This window comes from Plodia interpunctella, chromosome 1, assembly GCF_027563975.2.
Source record: "Plodia interpunctella isolate USDA-ARS_2022_Savannah chromosome 1, ilPloInte3.2, whole genome shotgun sequence".
Taxonomy (NCBI): domain Eukaryota; kingdom Metazoa; phylum Arthropoda; class Insecta; order Lepidoptera; family Pyralidae; genus Plodia; species Plodia interpunctella.
This window is the reverse complement of record NC_071294.1, coordinates 1,234,997-1,259,117: the sequence shown is the minus strand read 5'-3', so window position 1 is coordinate 1,259,117 and position 24,121 is coordinate 1,234,997. Positions and strand designations below refer to the sequence as shown.

General features: G+C 36.5%; 1 protein-coding gene and 1 pseudogene across 1 annotated transcript; one reads left to right on the top strand and one right to left on the bottom strand.

Annotated features, from left to right (window-relative positions):
* On the bottom strand, window positions 1-24,121 carry LOC128673199 (uncharacterized protein). The gene is made up of 6 exons (XM_053750878.2): window positions 23,821-24,121; window positions 10,087-12,456; window positions 9,525-9,722; window positions 8,864-9,005; window positions 8,257-8,469; window positions 1-2,173 (listed from the first exon to the last, which is right to left on the bottom strand). The coding sequence occupies exons 1-6, from the start codon at window positions 23,878-23,880 to the stop codon at window positions 2,085-2,087; spliced, it is 3,072 nt and encodes a 1,023-aa protein (XP_053606853.1). The 5' UTR covers window positions 23,881-24,121; the 3' UTR covers window positions 1-2,084.
* LOC135309822 (uncharacterized) lies at window positions 2,246-5,683 on the top strand (annotated as a pseudogene).

Genomic DNA, 24,121 nt, shown 5'->3' with positions numbered 1-24,121 from the left:
GTCTGAAACAAATATTTTTATATATCTTATAAGTATTGCTTAACATCAGACAACTATTGAGTTGAGTCACGTGTATCCTGTTTGTTTTCGTAAAATTTCAACTGATACATTGTCGTAAGATATGAAATTTATTGTGAGTCAACGACCAGTAGGTACCTATTTGCATTTAAGCATGTATGCGCTAATAGATATAAATAAATAGACACAACACTCAATTTAAGATCGTTGTAGGACCCCACGTAACCCTCTCGTATGCTGGATAGGTCGTAGAGAACCTCGATTTTTTATCGCCTTATAATAGATATAAACTTACGATTCAGTTCTCGGTTTATAACATGTGGTTACCTACACTACTATAGACTACTATAGACTATAGATTATGGGAATATGAGTCGCGTGGATTATTAAAAAAAAAACCATTTTGTTATCATAAACAATATTTACAAAAATTGTAACACTCGCATATAAATTAATTTCTTAGTCTAGTCAATATTTACAGTCTTAAAATTATATATTTTTTTAAAATTAAAGCGGCTTCAGCTGCGGTCAGAAGGTAGGTGTAATTGTGTCAAGTCCGATCGCTTAGTACTACTGTGCCTACATAACCGTACTAGCTATAGGCCCCGGCTCCGCCTTCGTCACTTAGCCGGCCATCTCATAAAAAAAAAAACATTTAATTACGCCGTGACGTGAATGAGACAAGCATACACACTTTTACATTTCTTATAACTAAGTATCTACATACTTAGTTACGTTAGTATGGATGGATATACAATCAATTTGTTTACTAAAATACTTTTTAAATGCCTGGGTTTGCGCAGACAAAGTCACCTTTGTATCCATTGTTTCGAGGCGCAAAATTGATAAAAGATTACACATGATTCTTGGAAGCTGTTACTGTACAATGTCGGCCCCACACTATCGCGGGCAATCGCCGAACTTTGTGGACTCGGTAGGTATACATTGCTGGTTTTTTATTGCTGTAAATAAAAGCACTCGTAACAAGCAATGTTCATGCATTCGCATTCATACGCGATAGTGTGTAGCCGGCTTAACAAATAGCTAGGTAAAGTTAAAATTTCATTGTTCAAATGTTTCATAGATCTTTGTTTCATATCACTTCTGCGCATGATTTGAAAATATTTCTAATGAATACCTATTTAATTTTCATTGTTAATTATGTTTATATAGTTTTAATTAGTATTTCGCTCGTACTGTGCTATGATTTATTTTTATTATACATAGCATAGCGGAAAGAAAGTTGGATGGATTTATGACTGAATACTATTTGTTGTGACCAATAGAGCTTGCCGTGGAACGGCATCCGTCATGCAATAATATAGAGCAAATAAATATCACACGAGCACTATTGTGGATATTTCAAGATGTTTGGACTTAAATGCATTTTTTTCTATCGAAGTACCCGCTTCATTTTGTCGCTTAGGTATTAGCATACCTAGGTAATATGAGATTATCACAATTTCAGATTGATTTGCAAGTGTTGGAAACACTAGGTACTATTGTCACTCTAATTTCCTATGGGGGCTCTCTCTCATCGAGTGTTACCCGGTCCCTTTCTTAGCCGTTGAGCGTCGGAGCCCAGGGTGCAATGGGGGCTAATACGCTGGTATTGTAAAAGATTAATTTTCATAGAAAATGTTGGTCTTCCAGGCGACCATAGGTTACGGTGTCCACGCGCAATCAGGAAGCCGCATGTCTGTTTGTTTGCTCAGTGATTTAAAAAAAATCTCAAAGAGTACAGTTAAGAGCACATCAACCTACTAAAATAATTGCAAACTCGCCCCCATTACCGCGCCGTAGAATTTCATGCAGGGTAACTTGATGTGCTGTTGACTGTACACAGCGACACACTCTCTCATCTGAACGTTTTCCCGGTAGATTCTTCAGCCATTGAGCGTCGGAGCCCAGGGTCCGCTTTTCTACATTTTCGTCTCCGCTTCGCATGCCGACAACCGTGCGTAGTGGAGATACAGCGACACTATCTAGTCTAAGCGACCGGACTATAGCAACGAAAATAGCTTCACTGAAGCTAATTGGCGGGAGGATCTGAGTGCATTGATTGGTTAAAGGATGTTGTCGATCGCGTGGATGACACCGTTCGTCGCTGGGATGTTGTGGGTGATCACTTGCGCGTTGTTTACTTTTATGCGACCTGAAAACATAATTTCATTTAGTAACAGCTTGTTCACACACATTTTTGCCACAACTATTGGTGACTTCTCCTTCAAAACGCACAATTCTAAAGACTTGACCAAACAAACTAGCATGTCTGATTTTGTAATATCCTTCAAAAACTCCAGCAGTTTTGAAAAAGAAGATAGTTCTGACGAAATATTTGACGAGTCAGATACAGAATCTGATGAAGAAAATGCGGTTTGCAAGTTGCTTTCGAGCGAAGAGTTTGAGAATTGCTCAAGAGTGAATTTGAAATGGGCTACTTTGTATATCCAGATGACTTACTGCCAACAGACTTTGAAGCAATGGTTGGACAAGAGGAACCACTTATTGGTGGGGACAAGGAAGAATTCCGAAGACTTCTCCACTGATAGTTTGGACTGTCATTACTCTCCGGACATAAACTATCCAGTTTCTTGGACACATATTGACAAGATCATGGATATGTTCACACAGTTGGTGCGTGGTTTGAACTACATCCACTCTCGGGGAGTGATCCACCATGATGTGAAGCCAGTGCAATCCAAAGGTAGGGGAAAAGCATTTTTTAAAATAATAGTTGTCCTTACATACTTCCATTGTTGTTACATATATTATAAATGCGAAAGCCTGTGTAAACATACCCGTCGAAGTTGGAGCAACAGCTATATATGTTTATGAAAAGGATTAGTTTGACAGATGAGAATTAATATCTTGTTAGGCATCTATCGATTTTCTTAACATTTAGTGATAAATGATGAAATACTAGAAATGCTTATATTGAAGTAGCTCTTAAAGCCTAGCTGATACTATTAAAGTAGGTATATAGTTGGTATGGTTGGTAGGTATATACTTGATGCAAATGCATAGACTAATGACTTTCGTAAGTCACAATTTCCCTAAAAATTAGGCAGTTTTGAATTCATTATCATCTTTAACCCTCCATAACCAACCGCTGGGTCTAGGCCTCTTTCCGCCTACTCCAACTCTCACTGTCTTGGGCCAATCTTTTTCAGTTTTTATCAGTAATTTTCTTTACATCATCATCGCATTTTGCCGCCTGATGTACCTACTAATATACAGCCAGGGTTTTATTGTAACAATTTTTTTTTCTAGACGACTTTTCTTGACGACCTCCGTGGCCTAATGGTCATCAAGCCGTACTGCTACACTAGAGGTCCCGGGTTCGATCCCCGGTCAGGGCAACATGGGAAATTATCTTTTTCAGATTGACCTGGCTCTTGTATGTTCACCTATATGTATATGTTATAGAATACAGTATCGTTGAGTTAGTAACCCATAACTATATTTTTTTTTATTTGAAAGTGTTCTTGGTTATCTTTGCAAAACATGTGTTCAGCCGTTTGGAAACCATTTGTGGTCATCCAAATCAAAAGGGACCTTATGGCGGTTGGCTTAAGAGCCAAGGGCCAGGCTCAAAACAACGGCAATAATGGCGTAAATTCCGGGCGCCATGAGATGCCTTTTGGTTTGGACGACCACATATAGTATCGTTCGAGTTAGTATCCCATATTTAATACATCTATACCTATAACACAAGTTTCTAATTTACTTTGGGGCTAACTCAATCTGTGTGATTTGTTCCTATATATATATTTTTTTTCTAACTTGCAGAGCGACATGTACAGCCTCGGAATCATACTCCTCGAGATGGTCCAACCCTTCAGCACAGACATGGAGCGGGTGAAGACCATAGAGGCACTCCGGAAAGGTCAGATACCAGCTAACCTCACTGCCAACTACCCGAAGATAGCCCACATCATCGGCAAACTGGTCCAGAGGCGACCAAGCAAGAGACTTGACACGAATCAATTGTTGGACGAATTGCAGCTTCTCTCGGTGAATAAGGATGACACGATCAAGGTGTTGAGAGATGAGCTGGCTGCGAAGGATGAAGAAATAGCACATCTGAAGATGATGTTAGCTAAGTGTAATATTAATTCTTGAATTTGTGGTTTTGGCAACAAATATCTAGTGTTGTACTGAATTAGTATATCATAATAATAGTATCTTTTCTTTCCTTGAAATAGTCATGGTTGGATGGAACAAATGGGTTTGGTTATAAAATCGAATGTAAAAATGTAACAAAGTGTTGAAGCATAAATTTTAAGATGAATGTTATAGAAATTAGCCTTTGATATTTTATTCTCTATGGGAGACAAGTATTGATATTCGTGATTTAAAATTATCAAATCGTTGAATGTGCATACAGTTATGAATAAATCAGGCGGAAGGTTTGCTGAAGTTCAGTAATATCACCATTGCAATGATTTTTTTTGTGGTTATTCCATAATTTTATACAAATAAAAGATATTTTGAAATGTATCAAAAATATCAGGCATTAGAGTTATTTGTCGTCGAAATGTGTAGGCAATGGACGATTGAAGAATGTATGAGATTGTTGCATTGTTTTTTGTACATCTGCCTCATAGCGCTACAATGTTGTGTAAACGAACGGTTTCTTATGAAATAACACCACTCCATTGTGTATTTCCCTACTTATTAGTCGAAGTATATACTTGTACTGTTTTTTTTTTCCATAATTATTGAATTTCGCCTCGTGTATTAATAATTGCCTACTTACCAGTGTATTTTTTTCAAATTCAAAATTCTTTATTCAATTAGGATGATATACACATGGAATTAGTAGGTACTGTTATACGAAGTACTTATTAAATCCGTGGATATACATCACTTATTGACAAAAATAAACTTAACCTTACATACTTACTCATAATTACAGTGATAATTCTTAAAGCCTGCTTTATCACTATCTGATAAATCGTAAGCTCGTAATCTAACAGATGAACTAACTTCTAGATAAATCTGCCGGATGTTATTGGCCAGTTAGCCCTATCCAATCTAACATTTGTGTTTGTTATGTTATATCTAACAGATATTTTATCAGCAAGCTGTGTAACAGGTCCTTAGTCTTTTGATTATACACTGTGTTCATTACGGACTTACAGATGGAAATAAAATATTTTGAGTTAAAAATTAGATAAGTATATTCTTGCTTTTTTAACACGAATTGGTAGATTGACATGAATACAATAATGAAAAACTAGATTAGTAGTGCGCGCGCAGGAATCAGTGTTTAATAGCCATTGGCTGCAAGCGAGGGGTCGCGGGCGGGATTTGGGGGTTATTTAAATTTAAATTAATGTTTTTATCTTTTTATATCAATAATATAACCACATTGAGGTGTCGTAGAATGGAATTATGATAACTTTTATACTGCTAAAGTACTAAATTCAGATGATGTCATAAGAATTAATTAAAATTTTAACAGTATTGCAATGATTCTTGATTGACTGAGTTTATCTTGAAATGTATTTGTAAATTAACGCTTTGAAGGTAGTTGTAATTTATGGTTGTAATATTGTCGAGTGAGTATTTATTAATTACAATCGTCCATTAGCAATTTCATGTACTTACAACTGAATTTGCATGCTTGTGTGAGTGATACAATAAAATATGTTTTTTATTTGTTTTTTTTTATACTATTGTGACTCGTTAATCCCGCAAGTACCTACGAATGCGAAAAACGTATGAGTTCTTTCGACTGAAAAACTAATATTGATGGCGGTGTGGTAATGACAAAACATTTATTTTAGACTGGTCTAGTCTGAAACAAATATTTTTATATATCTTATCAAGTATTGCTTAACATCAGACAACTATTGAGTTGAGTCACGTGTATCCTGTTTTGTTTTCGTAAAATTTCAACTGATACAGTGTCGTAAGATATGAAATTTATTGTGAGTCAACGACCAGTAGGTACCTATTTGCATTTAAGCATGTATGTGTCTATTTATTTATATCTATTAAGATATAAATAAATAGACACAACACTCAAGATCGTTGTAGGACCCCACGTAACCCTCTCGTATGCTGGATAGGTCGTAGAGAACCTCGATTTTTTATCGCCTTATAATATATATAAACTTCGATTCAGTTCTCGGTTTATAACATGTGGTTACCTACACGGTCCGCGCGGACTATAGATTATGAGAATATGAGTCGCGTGGATTATTTAAAAAAAAAAACTATTTTGTTATCATAAAAAAATATTTACAAAAATTGTAACACTCGCATATAAATTAATTTCTTAGTCTAGTCAATATTTACAGTCTTAAAATTATATATTTTTTTAAAATTAAAGCGGCTTCAGCTGCGGTCAGAAGTAGGTGTAATTGTGTCAAGTCCGATCGCTTAGTACTACTGTGCCTACATAACCGTACTAGCTATAGGCCCCGGCTCCGCCTTCGTCACTTAGCCGGCCATCTCATAAAAAAAAAAAACATTTAATTACGCCGTGACGTGAATGAGACAAGCATACACACTTTTACATTTCTTATAACTAAGTATCTACATACTTAGTTACGTTAGTATGGATGGATATACAATCAATTTGTTTACTAAAATACTTTTTAAATGCCTGGGTTTGCGCAGACAAAGTCACCTTTGTATCCAATGTTTCGAGGCGCAAAATTGATAAAAGATTACACATGATTCTTGGAAGCTGTTACTGTACAATGTCGGCCCCACACTATCGCGGGCAATCGCCGAACTTTGTGGACTCGGTAGGTATACATTGCTGGTTTTTTATTGCGGTAAATAAAAGCACTCGTACAAGCAATGTTCATGCATTCGCATTCATACGCGATAGTGTGTAGCCGGCTTAACAAATAGCTAGGTAAAGTTAAAATTTTATTGTTCATATGTTTCATAGATCTTTGTTTCATATCACTTCTGCGCATGATTTGAAAATATTTCTAATGAATACCTATTTAATTTTCATTGTTAATTATGTTTATATAGTTTTAATTAGTATTTCGCTCGTGCTGTACTATGATTTATTTTTATTATACATAGCATAGCGGAAAGAAAGTTGGATGGATTTATGACTGAATACTATATCACACGAGCACTATTGTGGATATTTCAAGACGTTTGGACTTAAATGCATTTTTTCCTATCGAAGTACCCGCTTCATTTTGTCGCTTAGGTATTAGCATACCTAGGTGATATGATATTATCACAATTTCAGATTGATTTGCAAGTGTTGGAAACACTAGGTACTATTGTCACTCTAATTTCCTATGGGGGCTCTCTCTCATCGAGTGTTACCCGGTCCCTTTCTTAGCCGTTGAGCGTCGGAGCCCAAGGTGCAATGGGGGCTAATACGCTGGTATTGTAAAAGGTTAGTTTTCATAGAAAATGTTGGTCTTCCAGGCGACCATAGGTTACGGTGTCCACGCGCAATCAGGAAGCCGCATGTCTGTTTGTTTGCTCAGTGGTTTAAAAAAAATCTCAAAGAGTACAGTTAAGAGCACATCAACCTACTAAAATAATTGCAAACTCGCCCCCATTACCGCGCCGTAGAATTTCATGCAGGGTAACTTGATGTGCTGTTGACTGTACACAGCGACACACTCTCTCATCTGAACGTTTTCCCGGTAGCTTCTTCAGCCATTGAGCGTCGGAGCCCAGGGTCCGCTTTTCTACATTTTCGTCTCCGCTTCGCATGCCGACGACCGTGCGAAGTGCGACACTATCTAGTCTAAGCGACCGGACTATAGCAACGAAAATAGCTTCACTGAAGCTAATTGGCGGGAGGATCTTGTTCACACACATTTTTGCCACAAGTATTGGTGACTTTTATACTACATACATCGTTTATACGAAAAAAATTTTTTATAAGTAGGTATTTTCCGTCTAGAAAAATATCTATCGACACATTTGCATCGAAACGCCTTGTAAATAACAATAGCAACTAAGATACTTTGGTAAAAGTTTATGAAAATCAAAAGGACATAGACCCACAGATATAGAAAATTCTTTATCCGTAAAGATATAAAGGTCAGACTATTTTGTTTGGCTTATTCCTTCTATTTCGGCGATATCGAGCCAGCTCTTTTTGGGTGGTTTCTCTTCTTCCTGGCGGAAACTAACACTAACTTTACTATGAAGTACAGGTTCCAGTTTGGGCCCGTCTGGTTCGTGCGCTGGCGTTCCTATCCAAATAATAATTGGTATAATGGCTCTCAAACTCACCAGCATTCTTCTGCAGCGTCAGCGGCTTGGCGTCCTCCATGGAGTTCCTGAGCTGGTAGTAGCGCATGCCGGCGCTGTACAGCGTGCCGGGCAGCACGTGCCGCGCCACCAGCGCGCGCGCCGCCGCCTTCTCCGCGTAGCGCGGGAGCTCTGCGGGCGCGAGTCGCGCGAATGCCGCGTCCGTTGGTGCGAATACTGTATAAGTTTTACTCTCTGGAAGGCAAGAATTTGGTTGAGGCAGGACTATGATGGAGACGAAAACATCTCATAATCTGAAATACCAACGGTTTAGTGGCATAGGCACGAATATTATGTAGATTTTACTCTCTGGAAGGTAATAAGCGAAGTGAAAAGTTGGTAAGGATTCGAGAACATTTCGAAATCAATGGGGACTTCGAAGTTTTTTAGAGAAGACATATCTTATGTTGACTATAGTACTTATACATATAGGTATGCGTAATCACAGAGGGTAACAGTAGATATATTTCCGTATAGACTTTTCGGAGACATCAGTTATTGCTTACTCAAAATCTCAAAATGGTGAAATAAAATTCTCCTGAAATGTTGCTATATATGTACAAGGGCATAACAAATTGAGTCACTATACCTGCGAGAGTGTCAGCGAAGCCACTCGCGAAGATAGCCTTGAGGAATGTAGTGAACCTCCTATCCCTATCAGCTTGCAGCGTCTGCACCAGGTCTCCAACGGGGAGAGGGAACATCACACGGTCTACAGCGTGGGCTATACCCTAGAACGTGAGTGAAACCACAATGTTAAACCTATAAACGCTGTGAAGAAGTCTATCTTTCGCGTCTTCGCGTTTCCTGGTCGCGTGGTCCCATTTGGGGTTATGACGTCGTGAAGCCTTAAAACTTTTTAGATTCGGCTGTGATTTTACAACTGGCTCCGTCGTCAATTCTTTGCGAATTGTTGATTATCACCTGCCAGGACTTGGCGTCCCTTAGTAGCCTCGTACGACAAGTATGGTAGGATCTAAAGTGGAAGGACGGGACCACGTGCCACACGGAATGTGAAGATGTATGTTTATTTTAGAATACACTCAAAAACTGATACTTGACAAAAATAGTGTATTATATATATTAATTCAATGTCTTCAACGTAAAGTGCTCTTGTAGTGTTCTTATTTTTATGTTCATGTCTCTTTCTCGTGAAATAATTGTGCATGCTCTTGTCGTCAAACTGCTCACCGCTCTTATCTTGAATGTAAATCTAAAAATAGGTAGAACTAGTCATAATAATTCCTTACTTGCGGTATATGAATATCCTTCTTTTCCTCCAACACCCTCGCTCCATTTATCGTGGTGACCTTCACTTCATTCCACTCGACATCGTGCATGTCGTACTGGTTGACCCTCAGTTGAGTGCCGGCCAGGGACACTCCTGTCATCTCGTCCTGGAGGGAGCCGATGTCGAACGCACCAGGGATCACGTGGTGGAGGAGAAGCTGGGACAAAAAGTGGTGTAATAAAAAATATGTATAAATAAAGCGGGATTTACACACTGATATTAGTATTAAATCCTCATCGTTATTCTGTCTACTAAAAATTTATATCAGGCTGAAGTGGTTTTTCTTCAATTGAATTTATGTACCTTTGTCGAGCCGAGTTTTAATCCTAAAGAGTGTTGTATCATAAATTTCAACCACAACGACAGCATCATATTTTTAAGTATCTTTGTTTTGATTAGGATCTTCAAAATGATTGTGTTCAATGTGATTGCTAACTTATTTATCTAACAGATAGATGTTGACACTTAAAAGTTTGTTAGGGTTATTATATTATATAAATTATATAGGTAAATGTACTTACTCCACTCAGAAGCCTAGGATTATCACGGAACTTTTCCTCGGCCTTATCAGGTCCACCAAGCTGCACTAAAAGCGTTCTAAATGCCTTGTCAGTTGGAGCGAAGATCGTGTAAGGTCCAGTCTCATTCAGAATTGTATCCAGACCAGATTGCTTCAAATACTTCGCCGTTGCAAAGAGTCCGTTTTCTTTCAAGATGTCTACCAATCCAGGACTGGATGATTGTCTAGCATAGCTTGCATGATCATGTTGAGGCGAAATTGTACTTGATCCTATTACAACAAGGTCTTCCGGAGTTCTAGAATACGATGGAGTAGTAACTACACTTGAATACGCTGAACTTGGGAATGTAGGACTTTGGTTATTTCTATAATCAAACGAGGGCGATGTTGATGGAGAGTATCTTTCAGTTGTTGTTACCACCCTTGTAGATGGCGAGAAGGTCTGAGTTTGCAATTGAGTACCTCTTGTGGATTGAAGGATAGTGCTACGATAAGAATTCGGTGCTGACGTAGTGACACTCACGGAGTTGTGGGGAATTGTAGTTCCCGTAACAAAACTAGAGTAACTCGACGGGTGATGCGATGATTCTGCTATGTAATCAGGTGTCACAGAAGAGGGACTAGGGCTTGCTGTTGTAGAGCTATACACGCTATTTGATAGCTTTCCGGGCAGCTGTATTTCACCCTTCTTTATTTTGTTTAGTATGTTTTCTACTTCGGGTCCTTCTTCGGTTTGCTGTCCGTTAGCTTTAACTCCTTTAACTTTGAAAGATCCATCATCTTGTTCTTCTAAGAAGACGAATGTTACCTTCTTCTTATTTTGTAGTGTATTAGGTATTTTCGATACTTCTTCTAATTTACCATTATCACTTTGTTTTATGAGTTCAAAGTTTGCACCAGGGGGCAAAACGCCTTTTGTCAAATCGTCGAATGAAATGCGACTTTCCTTTTGTGGTCCAGGTGTTGCTGTAGCAGCCATTATTTGTTGCAAACTTGCTCCATCAGCTGCTATAGCACCTTTAGGAATTAGATTAGGATTTGTGGTTCTAATTACTTCAAACTTCTGACCGTTGAGAGAAATTTCCCTGGACGTGAAATTCTTCTCACTGAAATCCTCTGGGTTTTCAGCTAATGCTACTTTCAATTGCTTTAAAATATCTGGTTTCTGTAATAAGGCCACGCTCTTGGCCCTTAGACTATCATCAAATCCTTTGGTTTCACTTTCTTCAAGAAGATTCTTTATTTCATTGTATAATTTTTGTTTATTTTTATCCTGAGGGGGATTTCTAGGTTTTGGCTTTTGTCTAGGTTTATATCTAGGAATAGGTGGGGGCGTTGTGGTAGTGGTTGTTGTCGTCGTTGTAGTAGTGGTGGTAGGGTGTTCCTTTTCGTATATTTCTACGGCTTTCCTGAACAAATCTTGTTCCTGTGGTAGAATGGGTCTACGTCTATCTTGTGTGGTTCTCAAATAACTTTGGTAACTTTCTGTGGTAGGATAGGTGGTTTTAGTTGCTTGTTTTGATAGAAATTCTTCATGCAATTTTTCCACTTTCTCCTGCTGCTTCTGCTGTTGTTTGTGCACGAATTCTTGATGTTTTTGAATGATTCTCTGCCTTTCTTGAAGTTCTTTTAGTTTCTCAAGATTTTCGTGCGATTGTTGATCAAAGAAATCTTGGATTTGGGAATTTTGGCCGTTGGAAAATAACGGAGCTTGGCCTAGATTGGATTGGAAGGGAACTTGTGCATTATTCAAGTTGAGATTTTGTGGGGCTAGATTTGGTGCGGGTTGGATTGTGATCGGGTTGGGGTGGCTGAAGGCACCTTGGTGGTTTATAGGAGCTGGGGCCGGGAGCGTTGGCAAGAATGCAGCCTGTGTCGGTCTTTGTTGTCCTATGTTAACAGTGTTTGTGTGTCCATTGGGATTTTGGTTGAAGTTCTGAGAGTTTGATACTTGATGGAATCCATTACTTGGGAAAGTTGGTATAGTAGGTTGTGGTTGTGGGAGTATATTCTGTGGTTGGGCTATGGGCCTTAAATTTTGCGTGAAAGAATTCTGTAAAACTGGGGAGTTTAGGGACGGTGCTTGTGTGAATTGGAAGGCGTTGTTGTTTGGTAACTGGACATTATTTTGGAGGCCGAGACTTTGGATGTTAGGGTTTGGGATTATGCTGTTGAAAGAGGGTAAGAAGGAGGGTTGTTGCTGTTGGAAGATGGGTTGTTGGAACTGGAGGGTAGAGGGTGTGGGGCTGCTGAGGAGGGAGGATTGCTGGAAGCTCTGGAGGGGGGAGCTCAGCCCGAATCGTGTCTGGTGCTCGGTGAATCCTGGGTGCTCCAGAGACACTAGTCTTCTTCTGTCGAATTCATTTTCTGTCTGAAAAGAGAGAAAAGGTGTATTAGTATTTATAATAAATAATTTAAGTAATTAAATGTAAGTATATGGACAAAACACACATATTGAGTTAGCCCCAAAGTAAGTTCGAGACTTTTTATGAAACTGTTTGAATATTGAATTGAAATAATGAGTAAATTAATTTGATTCAAACATTTCATATGGATAATTTATAAAATATATTTTGATAAATATACCTAGTAACTATATATTGAGTTAGTATCCCATAACACAAGTCTCGAACTTACTTTGGGGCTAGCTCAATCTGTGTGATTTTCACTTGGGCAACATGTAGCTAATAAATTTCACTATTTTGCAATACAAAGTCTAAAGTCAAAGTGCACATGCGTTTTCCAGTTTTGCTGTTGCATAAACAGATACATTATGAAAGTCACTAAAGTGCATTGCTGCATGGGATGTGTAAGTATTATATTACTCTGTACTCTGTTGTCGTTTACTGAATTGAATATAGTGTATTATTGGGATTATGGACCAAGCTGTACCTATGTACATGCAGTCTCCACATTAACCCCACGTGGCGGGTCATGGGCGTCCTGGCTGAAGAAGAAAACCTAAGAAGTGCTAATTTGATGTCGTGGAGTGGAGTGGAGGAAAAATCATAGGAACGCGGACCTTGGGATCCAACGCTCTATAGCGACGGATATATTCAGGAAAACGCTAGTTTGTGTGATGGTATCCACCCACCCTTCATCGCTGATGGATAAGAAGGATGAGCCATGTCGCCCATGGGGTCATGGGTGCCCTAATAGTAGAACTTTAACCCTTTGAACGCCGAGGCACCTTTAGGCGTCATATATCTTAAATGGCTGAATACGTTAGGAAAGTTTCCAACTTAAGAAGTCGTTGGAAACAATCATGAAGCATGATTGTTTCCGACGGACGCTTAATGGTTCTTATATGGCGTTTAAAGCGTAACTGGTTAATGATGATTTTATATTTCTCTACAATGATTGTGCCGAGAAGTATTCGAATGAATGAATAATAATTTTATGTACCTAAGACCACAACTAACGTGTTACAACTATAATGTGTTCTCTCGAAACCCGAGAAATTCGTTCAAAAAAGAAGAAAATTTCAGAAATTACAATTTCTCGGCGGCACATCACTAGCTGCAGTCCCCATATATCGTTCCAGACGTCCACACAATTTTCCCCAAACGAAAATGGGAGGCATGTCCCCAAAAGAAACAGACAAAGAATGCACTGCGTCCGCCGCTGTGCAAGAATGCACTTTCTTGCCACTGAAGCGTGAGCAGAGAGCAGTGAAATATGGGCCAACACTGTTATTGATGAACCGACATACACAATCTCCGAGTCTCTAATTACGAAATGTTGTACCTAAACATTTTGAGGATCGAAGTTGTAAACATACTTATGTTATATGTCACGTGGAAATGTAATCATCATATCGTATGGCGTGCCTTGTTTACATCGAATTATTGTAATATTGTCTCTTGCATGTCAGTGTTGCCTAATAATGTGATACCTACCCACAAAAATAATGCCTTTTGGAAAATGTAATGGACCATCCTTACATATTATAAAACATAGTCCTCTGCCGCGTCTGTCTGTCTGTCTATATAGTGAGAAGCTCAAAAACTGCACGGATTTTTATGCGGTTTTCACCGTAGTAGATTATGTGCTTCCTGAGGTAGGTTTAAAAAAACAATTATTGATATTATTTAAAAAAATGGTTAGGTCTATAATTTATTAAAATTATAGACCAAAACACAATTCTTTTTACACAAACTAAGCTGGAAAGGGTTGCTAGTGTTTCATAAAGGTCATAGTTCGACTAGTTCGACGACCGTACGAAGTGGAGACGAAAATGTAGGAATGCTGACGTTGGACTCCGTCGTTCAGCGGCTAAGGAAGGAACCGGGATAACGCTCAGACGAGAGAGAGACGGAGAGAGTTCTCATAATCCACCAGAGAAGTGACATAAGTCACTTCTTCGCGCATTCGTTCGTGACAGAGAACCGAATGGCGGATATAAGCTCTTCTGCCATGATAGGGACCAACACTGTTTGAATGAGTTTCTTTCGGCATTTCTTCTCAGCAGTGTGGTCGTTCCAAAATGCTAGTAGTTTGTAGCTTTGGTAAATATCATTTATATGACGTGAAAAAGTGCCCGTGTAGGCCAAATTTCTGAATAAATGATTATGATTTTGCAACACGTAAAATATTTCTTTATCGGTGCTCAACTTCTATAAAAATCTTCTGCGAAAAATAATATTAGGAGGATGAAAAGAAACGTAATATTTTGCTAATTAAGCTGTTTGCATGTTTTAATGAATGAATAAGAATGTATAGTCGATCGCGTGTCAAGTAACCCTGCATGGATCTTTCATCCGCGGTAATAGTGGTGATTTTGCAATGAATTAGTATAGCTGGATGTGATGTTACTGTACAATTAGATCGCGTTTATGCGTATTACAACTAGAGAAATTATACCTTCACGAATACAACACGCTTTATGATATCTTGTGACAGTGACACAAGCATCGTTCTTTATGTATTAAAACTGTGTTAAATACATTATTCATGTGTGTATATACGTGTAATTTATAACAAACGGAAACCTCTCATGTGTGTCTATCCGTCTGTCACTATCAACTTCTACTTCCAACCTCAGTTTTTTTACAAATGGAAAACAAAACAAATTATTTATTTATAACGGTTTCAAAATACATAGCAAAAACTGTTTTAAATTATACAACACACATAGTTTGTCAGAAAAATAAGTCAACTGGGTTTGGTTACGTATTGCAAAAAGTTATGTGGTCACTTCTTTGTGTTATAGATTGACGAAAGTTTGTTTGTGTATAAGTAAGTATTTTTTTCAGTGTGTCGTTTATGTCTCATGTAGACATATATAAAGGTCTCGCTCTTGACATTCAAGTCGTCCTAGTAGTTTGTAGCTTTGGTAAATATAATTTAATTTAGAATTTGATGTGACAAAGTGCCTGTGAAGGCGTAATTACTGATTATATGATTTGAATTTGGGCTATAAAAGTAAAAGCAAGTTTTTTTTTTACAAAATAAGTAGATATTTTCGCCATAAGCTTTAAATATCGTCAAATAGTTCTTCTTGCATTCAACGTACCTACGTTGGAACAACAAGAAAATGGTTGCGAAGTTAGGAGCCGATCCTGCGTGCACCATCAGGTCATGCTTATCGTATTAATGCATTGTCTACCTCGGTGACCTGACTGATACACTGGATTTCCAAGGTTCAAACCCCGGTCAAGATGGAAAATGATGTTTTTCAGATTGACTTATCATTCTTGGTTGTTTATTAATGTATATGTAATGGAATATAGTATCGTTTAGTCAGTATCCCATCACACAAGTCTCGTATTTGCTTTGGACTAACTCAATCTGTGTGATTTGTCCCTATTTATGTATATTTGTGTTTTGTCTCTATTATAATATTATTATTCATTGTCATGGAAACTGAAGCGATGGAAAATTTCAACTCAGTATTTAAAATTAAACTGTACCTAAGTACTAAAATAAAATCAAAACGTACTGGCCACATTTTATTTAAATAGATATAACGACTCGAAAAAAAAGAAGAAAAATTAATTTGCCCCGCGAAATGTTACTGTTTACTGAACTGTTACTGAACGGTTTACTGTACGGATATGAGTTTTTTATCGTACCCTTAACTCACCAAAATCTCTCTCACGGGAATAAAAGCGTATAGCAAAAATGATATGTTTTTCAAAAATTTGTTTTTTCATTTTGTTCCCAAAACGTTCGACCGGGACCTCTCTATTCAGAGGCGAGAACTTTACCACTGCGCCCCGAGGTCGTCAACAATCTGGAACCACGCGTAAATTATTCTCTGTATACTATAACAGGACCTGCTCTCGCTACCAGGCATTTTCATGATAAGTATTATACACAGTTAACAATCATAATTCAAGCATATTGCCATTTTATAATGATTTATATACTTGTCACTAGAATTTGAAACAAATGAGGCTCAATATCACACACAGCACATTAATTACACTATCTCTACTTAATTCGTTTAATAACCAAGACTCACGCATTTTGAGTATGATTATCTTACATGCACATTGCATTATAGTTTCGATTTACGTGTGTGTCAAAAGATATAGAAAAAAAACGGAGCACAACGTCGCAGCGCAGTACGACCGAGCAATGTGCTGCGTTGCGACGGGGCGTTGCTCTAAATGTGGCCATCGAGTTTGGCAAATCATTCGGCTTGCGATTCGGCGGCGATCTAGCTCATAAGTTATTTAAAAAAAAACATTTATCTCAGGTTACTAGTTTAGACCTAGAATAAATAAATAGGTGATTATTAATTAATTAATATTTATATGCATACCACGCTTGGCTACTATCAATACATGCGGTGCTGAGATGTCTTGAAGCGTCAACATATAGCATGTAACGTGCTTTAAGACAGAGGTGAAAGAATTTCTTGGGTGCCTTAGTCAAGGACGCTGGTTAACAGTTTGTGGAGGATCGTAGGTATAATGATCTCGATTCGAAACGCTTCTCAAAAAAGCTTCTATTATCCCAACAATGATTCGATCTGTCTATCAAATCTCCGATTTAAACAAGAGTTAACGCTGTTCTCAAACACTCCTCTCCCTGAGTTTTTGTGCGGTAGTTGGTTGAGTGATTTTCAATTTCACGTGGATTTCATTAACTATATATTATACTATCCAATAAACATAAAACGGACATTTCAAAGCCATCGCAATGGACATTAATAAACATAGGAGAAACGAAAGCGAACTTTCGTAGTTTTGTGGAAACGACCGCCATTCACATTTTACCATTCATGTCGCGTCTGTAATCGTATACCTCCGCGATAGCTGGGTACAATACGAGACATAATATGAGAGTATTAAGTACGTTAAATGTAATATCATTCTTTATTTCACTTGTGATCCTTGAATCTTTACATGTTAGTATTACAAACTGCCCCGTCGTGTCTGTCTGTTCTTGATAAACTCTAAAGCGAATGCACGGAGCCGGGACGGGCCGTTAGTGACATATAAACATGTATATTTTATTTATTTTTATTTGGTAGGTCAACAGCTGTATTATATATATTCATATTTATATTTCAATTCCAATTGAAATATAAACATTAAGAAAAACAATTGAAATTTCGCATATATGTAGAATATAACCGGGAATAGCGTGCTTTTTATCTCAAAATTCCCACGGGAGCGAAACCCCGGGCCGAAGGTAATTAATAAATTAAATAGGAATGTAAAACGTAAGTAGTTATTTGTGTAATCGCATCGTAGAAATCACTACGGCATTCCTATGAAGTAACTAAGTAGATTTCTCACGCCTTTTTTTTTACAATCTTTCAATAGTTTTACTTTTACTATAAAACTAACACGTTAAATTTGATCCATTTCAATGTTTAGGTTAAGTTGAAATTTACATATACATACAACATATATTATTTTTTAATTTACGATTTTTTAAATATTTCGTCAGCATCATATTTGGATAAATAGTAATGTTGGCTTAATGTATTCAAGGGTGACTACAATTTTAGTTCTCATTATGAAGTTTTTCAATAACAAATAGAGGCAAATGTTTTTCAAATTATCATGGCACCTTTAGCCGATTTTCTTTCTTCTCCAAGACATTGTCTCGTAACTTTCACCGAATGAACTTGACCTTTGAATAATTTTGAATGAGACGAGTTACGTAACGCAGTTACGTAGAAGTATAGGTTCTAAGGACCGCAAACGAAAGGTTTGTGTGTGTATGTACATATGTGAAAGTGCAGAAACTCTAGTATTTCCGTCTGCTTTGTAGGAAATATTATGATACTTTGTTTGTCACCACAGATAAACAAACCACAACTTCCTACATGAGTGTTTTCATAAACATTACATATACAGAAACAATAACATATAATATTACTAGCGAATTTTGATTCGCATCAAAATCCGTTAAGCATACATAGGGACAGACAGACAGTGGTAAGCGACTTTGTTTATACTAGGTATGTAGTGATAAATAATAATCTTTCAACGTGTCACAGGTAGTAAACGTGCCCAGAACACTAGCAGCGTTTCCTAGTTGGAAGAGCTCGTTGCTCATTGCGCAAAAAAGGCTGCCAGTTCTCAAATCTCCTGTTGCGTCATGTTGGTTAATTTGTGTTAACTTTGACAACCAAAGAATTGATACGATTAGAAATCAACAATTATTGTCTTAAAATTTTTAGAGCTCACATGACCTTAAAAATTATTGATTCTTAAATTAATATTAGATACCCTATTACTTAAAAAGTGCTTGCGAAGATATAATATCTTTACGAAAAGTACAGTCAACAGAGCTAACCAAACTCATTCCATCCTCACTCACTGACTGACAATAGGAGGTCCAATGAACCTATTACCTAATCTTGTGACTGTGAAGTCTATGGCTTTAGATAAACGGCTAAAATATATAGTTAACCTTAGTTAGAACAGAACTTACTTGAAATATCTTCAGTTTTTAAATTATACTTAGCTTGACGACCTCGGTGGCGCAGTGGTAAAGTTCTTGCCGCTGAACCGAGAGGTCCCGGGTTCGATCCCCGGTAGGGTCATGATGGAAAATTATCTTTTTTTGATCGGCCCGGGTCTTGGATGTTTATCTATATATTTGTTATAAAATATAGTATCGTTGAGTTATCTCATAACACAAGTCTCGAACTTATTGTCCTTTTAAAAACAGCATTCAGTCTAAACACTAGCAGTTCGGTTCAAAACCAATAAAAATTTCACCCACAAACACGTTTCCCGTGTTTATTTTTGCATCCATGTTTATAACTTTAACGTTTCTTTCTCCATGGCCATTAATTATAATCGTTGCCTCGCGTGTGGACTGTGACAATACGCTACTTTCACCCTGCGCCCGCGCATCTCTATATACATATCCTATTTGAATTATGTTTTCTTGTGAATAATTTGAATGCACTCTTTTATCCTATAAAAAAAAATGTTTTGTTGATATTTTCGTGTCTATAGTTATCATGAACATGAACGTGAGAGTTATTGTAGTTACGTGAACATACTTTTTAACTGATAGTTTTATCAGTTAACTAAAATGTCAGTGACTATTTAACTTGATTTGAATATACTAGTTAACTGACAGAACTATGCAATTTTTAACATAATAGATCTACCACAAAATCTTGACACTTCATGTGTACTACTAGGAAGGTACTATTAGCTCTTGTCCGCGGCTTCGCCCGTGTTAATTTGCCTTCCAAAAAAAACAATTAAAGAAAAATCTCGAAGTCAACTTGGAACCCTTAAGGGCTGGAATTTCCAAAAGTCATTTCTCAGCGGACGTCTCCTAGTCTCAATGTCAATGTGTTCACTGCCAAACTTCATTTTCATCGGCTCAGTGTATTCGAGATTTCGTGGTGAGCGAGTGTTTTTCTCTTTTATATACTCGTGTATGTATAAATTTTGTAATGTATATACAAATGTTGCTTGTGTAAAAACTCATTTTAATAACATTTAATACTTGTCCTTGAAGTGTTAACATACAGTTTCAGGTATTAATAACATACATTGTGTGACGATGTGTATAAAATATCGACGTTAAAACAACATTTACACAATAACGCACTGAATATGATTTATGTCTGAAAATAAATGAAAAATTCAACCGTTGTTGTATGGGTTTGTTTTTGTGTTTTGATTTTCATTAAAAAAAAAACATGTGACACGTATTGCAGTCGAATTATATTGTGAGGAAATCACTACAATAGCGAGATATAAACTTTTGACGTCAATAAGTGATGTATATCATCCTAAAATGAATAAAGAATTTTAAATTTGTATTTGAAACTAAAAGAGTCTGTTGCACCAGTTAATTTTGACTTTAAATTTAACCCGCGTGCCGTCGTATAGATAAAATGGTGGTTCAGTCCACCATGAGTAACTAGAGAGCAGGTTTCCTCACGAGGTTCAAGGTAGAGTAGAGTATTAAGTTTTCAACAGCCAAAATTCTGATGCATGTTTTTATACTTAACTTAACATGTAGACCTAAAATATTAAGTACTAGCTTCGCTCCCATGGGAATTTTGGGATAAAAGGTACCCTATGTGATATTCCAGGTTTTATTCTACCCGTGTGAAAGAGGAACAAACATACATACATACACACATCCTCACAAACTTTAGCATTTATAACATTAGTAGGATAGGTTTATTAAGTAACGCTCACCACACCACCGTACGAAATGAGGAAGAAGACGTAGGAAAACAGTTCCTGGGTCCCCATTAACTACTGAGGAAGCAACCGGCCAAACATTCAGATGAAAGAGGTGACAATTTACCGAAAGAATCGCTCGTATCTCTCTCTCTTCGCGTGTTCTCAATTTCATTCGTGGATGTGGTCCCTGAAACCTAAAAAATAAACCTTCCAATTTTGTAGACTTGGATCTGATTTTACGACCGGCTGCCTACCTGAGGTCTATCCTTGTTGTTGCCTATAATACGCCAAGGCTATGTGTCCCTTAATCACCCCTTACGTCGTATCGTAGGGCCGTATATTTACGCCAGCGAAAGCAACTGAATATTATTAACCAATATGGTACAAATATTAAGAAAATGCTATTTTCTATTCTGCTAATTAAGTGCATATTAAAAAAGCAACAGCTGCCTAATTAAATAAAGAAGTATAATATATTATACTAAGTTTAAATGATAGATATTAGGTATGCAAATCTGGTTATGAAATGTCTGGTCATGGAAGAAAGTGATTTTGCATAAACCGGTTTTGTGTCGAGACATTCACACTGAGCTAGTGTAGCATGCAAGTGAAGTGGCGAGTGACACTAATACTAAAAACACCTATTATATTAAATAGTATGTATTTGATTTAAAATTATATTTATGAAGATATTTATCATTGCATTACATGAATTTTAGATCAGAATTTTAAAAAATATTACACACAGGTAGGTGTCATTTTTTCAAGTACGATTTGGGCAGACGGCTGACAGTAGGAGGGGCGTTATAAGTTAAGCGTATCTGTGTATCTGTATGTCTGTCAAACGGCTGAGCTGATTTTGATCTAGTTTTTTTTTTTTTTTTAAGTAATTTGAAAGTGTTCTTGGCTATGTTTGCAAAATGTGTGTTCAGCAGTTTGGAAACCATTTGTTCTGTTATAGCGGATGAGAGAATGCCAGCAAGTTTTTTACTTTTATTTAGTTTTTGTTGTATATTGAGATTTTTGTAAATGCATTTTACGTATTCATATATATGCAAATTAGATGATAACGCACTTTCGATTCTATTGAAAACTAGAAAAGAATAAAATTGTATTACATTATGCATTGGGTTAGGTAAGACTTATTGACCAACTAAATGGCTGTAAAATATTCACATGATATTCACTAACACAATGTGAAATGTAAATTAATAAGTTTTATTTGTTTTTAATTTAAATTATCATCTGTTACAATTCATTATGCAAAAATCTGAATGATATAATTGTGAGTTCGCCTTGAAATATGGAAATTTATATAATTTTTATGGATTATTTAGAGTTGTGAAGTGAAATAATTTTGATTTAATTGCTGAATGAACTTTATGAGTTACGAATGCGTACGAATCACAGTTACTATATAAAACTCTGTGGTTAAACACTCATGAAGTGTGTTTCTTTTTGTAAATAAAGATAGCTATTATCGTAAATTCTAATTAATGTTATCGTTTTTTTTAAGTTAAGTTGTATGAATATGTCATGTCGTGAATGAATGAATGAATGAATAAATGAATTAATGAATGAATTAATGAATGAATGGATGAATGAATGAATGATTTATTTATAAACTTCCACGTATACAAAAATATTATATACAAATCTGACTCGTATATTCATAGATCGTTCTTGCTTCCGGATGAAAACATCGTGAAGAATGCTAATATTTTCTAGAATATAGTAGGTGGTCGTAAAAGTCATGTTAGATGCCTTTATGCAACTTCAATACCTCATCATCTTCATCGAAAGCACATTTAACCGAAAAAAAAAGTTTATATTTCTAGTTACATTTAAACCTTATTATCATGTTCTTAATTAACCTAACCTAATTATGTCAGCTAGATTTTGAGAAACCAAAAAAAAATTGGTTTCTCAAAATGAATAGTGATTCTGTGAACTGTGGTCTCCCCTGGCAGCGTAGGCCTGTATGACAACCGTTCATTTGGAAGTCTTATTTTTAACGACGAGTTTTTCCTCGGGGCGTTGGAGCCCAGGGTCCTCTTTCCTCATTTATCTCCTCCACATCGCACGGCATCCTTAGTTGTCAGCCGATTGGCACGCATATAATTTTTTATTTTAATTTTTCAGTAACTTTTTCTTTGTCCTCGTATATAATCTTTTAACTCAAACTTTTCGATAATTTTTAACATATTCTTTGGCCTCACTAATGTTTATAAGTATTACTAAAAATGAGCTTGAATACTTGTCAATGAACATTAATTCATCAATTCAGTCACTAACACACAATAAGAAGTGATGAAAAAATCGTGTTCACCGGCGGTTTCCTAATTCAGCTTATTGATTACAATATGATTCGTTATGAACTAAAGTTGTTTAGATTGCAAATATCTAAAACCGAATAAAATTTGTAAGCGTGCTACGAACTTGAAATAACCATGAAAATTTAGATTTCTCTGTGGTTAATTAGGAATTTCTCGGCTGAACCCGCTGCGAATTTTTGCAGCTATTTCACACCATCAAAAAAGTCAAACTACTTATTTATAAATAAAAAAATTAATGCAATTTTAATTGATAACATATAACATCATTCACATACTATTTTTAAACTCTCATTAATATATATAATAGTCATCATTGCCACGCACAAGTTCCCTAGTTTATGGTTTATAAATTAAAAGTTTTCGACATTTTGAATTTAGAAAAAAAAAATATGATTCGACTTGTGGGATACCAATATATTATTTTTTAATATATACTATTTTTTTATATTTGTAGTAACTATAACTTTTGAATTAGTAAGTATGCGTTATTTATTTATATCCTAGAGGTAAATTCCCGATAATCACGCACAGACACGATGATTTATTTTCCAGTTACTATTTCTTAGTTATTATAAGTAAAAAAGGTAATCAAACTAGCAAAATAAAACTTAAACTATGATTTAATATGAAGTCCTTAGAAAATGACTATACTTTATTTACTCAAACAAAATATTTGTGATGAAAAAGTTTAAGGATGGAAATATTGTACTGAAAGTAATGTATAATTTTGTTATTCCATATATACAAAAAAATTACAAAAAAAAAACTCACCCTAGGTCCTGTAATGGCGTAGACCGCATGCGCCAACAGCAGAAACTGAACAACTCTCATGCTGCACTCTCAACTAACAGAGTGGCAGAGCAATCATCACACAACACTCACTGCCCAACAAAAACGCCTCACTTAAATGTCAATTAAGTCACTAATCATCAATCAATCCACACTGCGCACCTCACTAGTTCTAAATTAAAATTTAAAAACTGACCATAAACAATTTAGGAACTTTATATTTTTAAATTTCGCGGCAATGTCTGAACGCGGCGACAGACTCAACGGCAATAGAGCGTGCGGC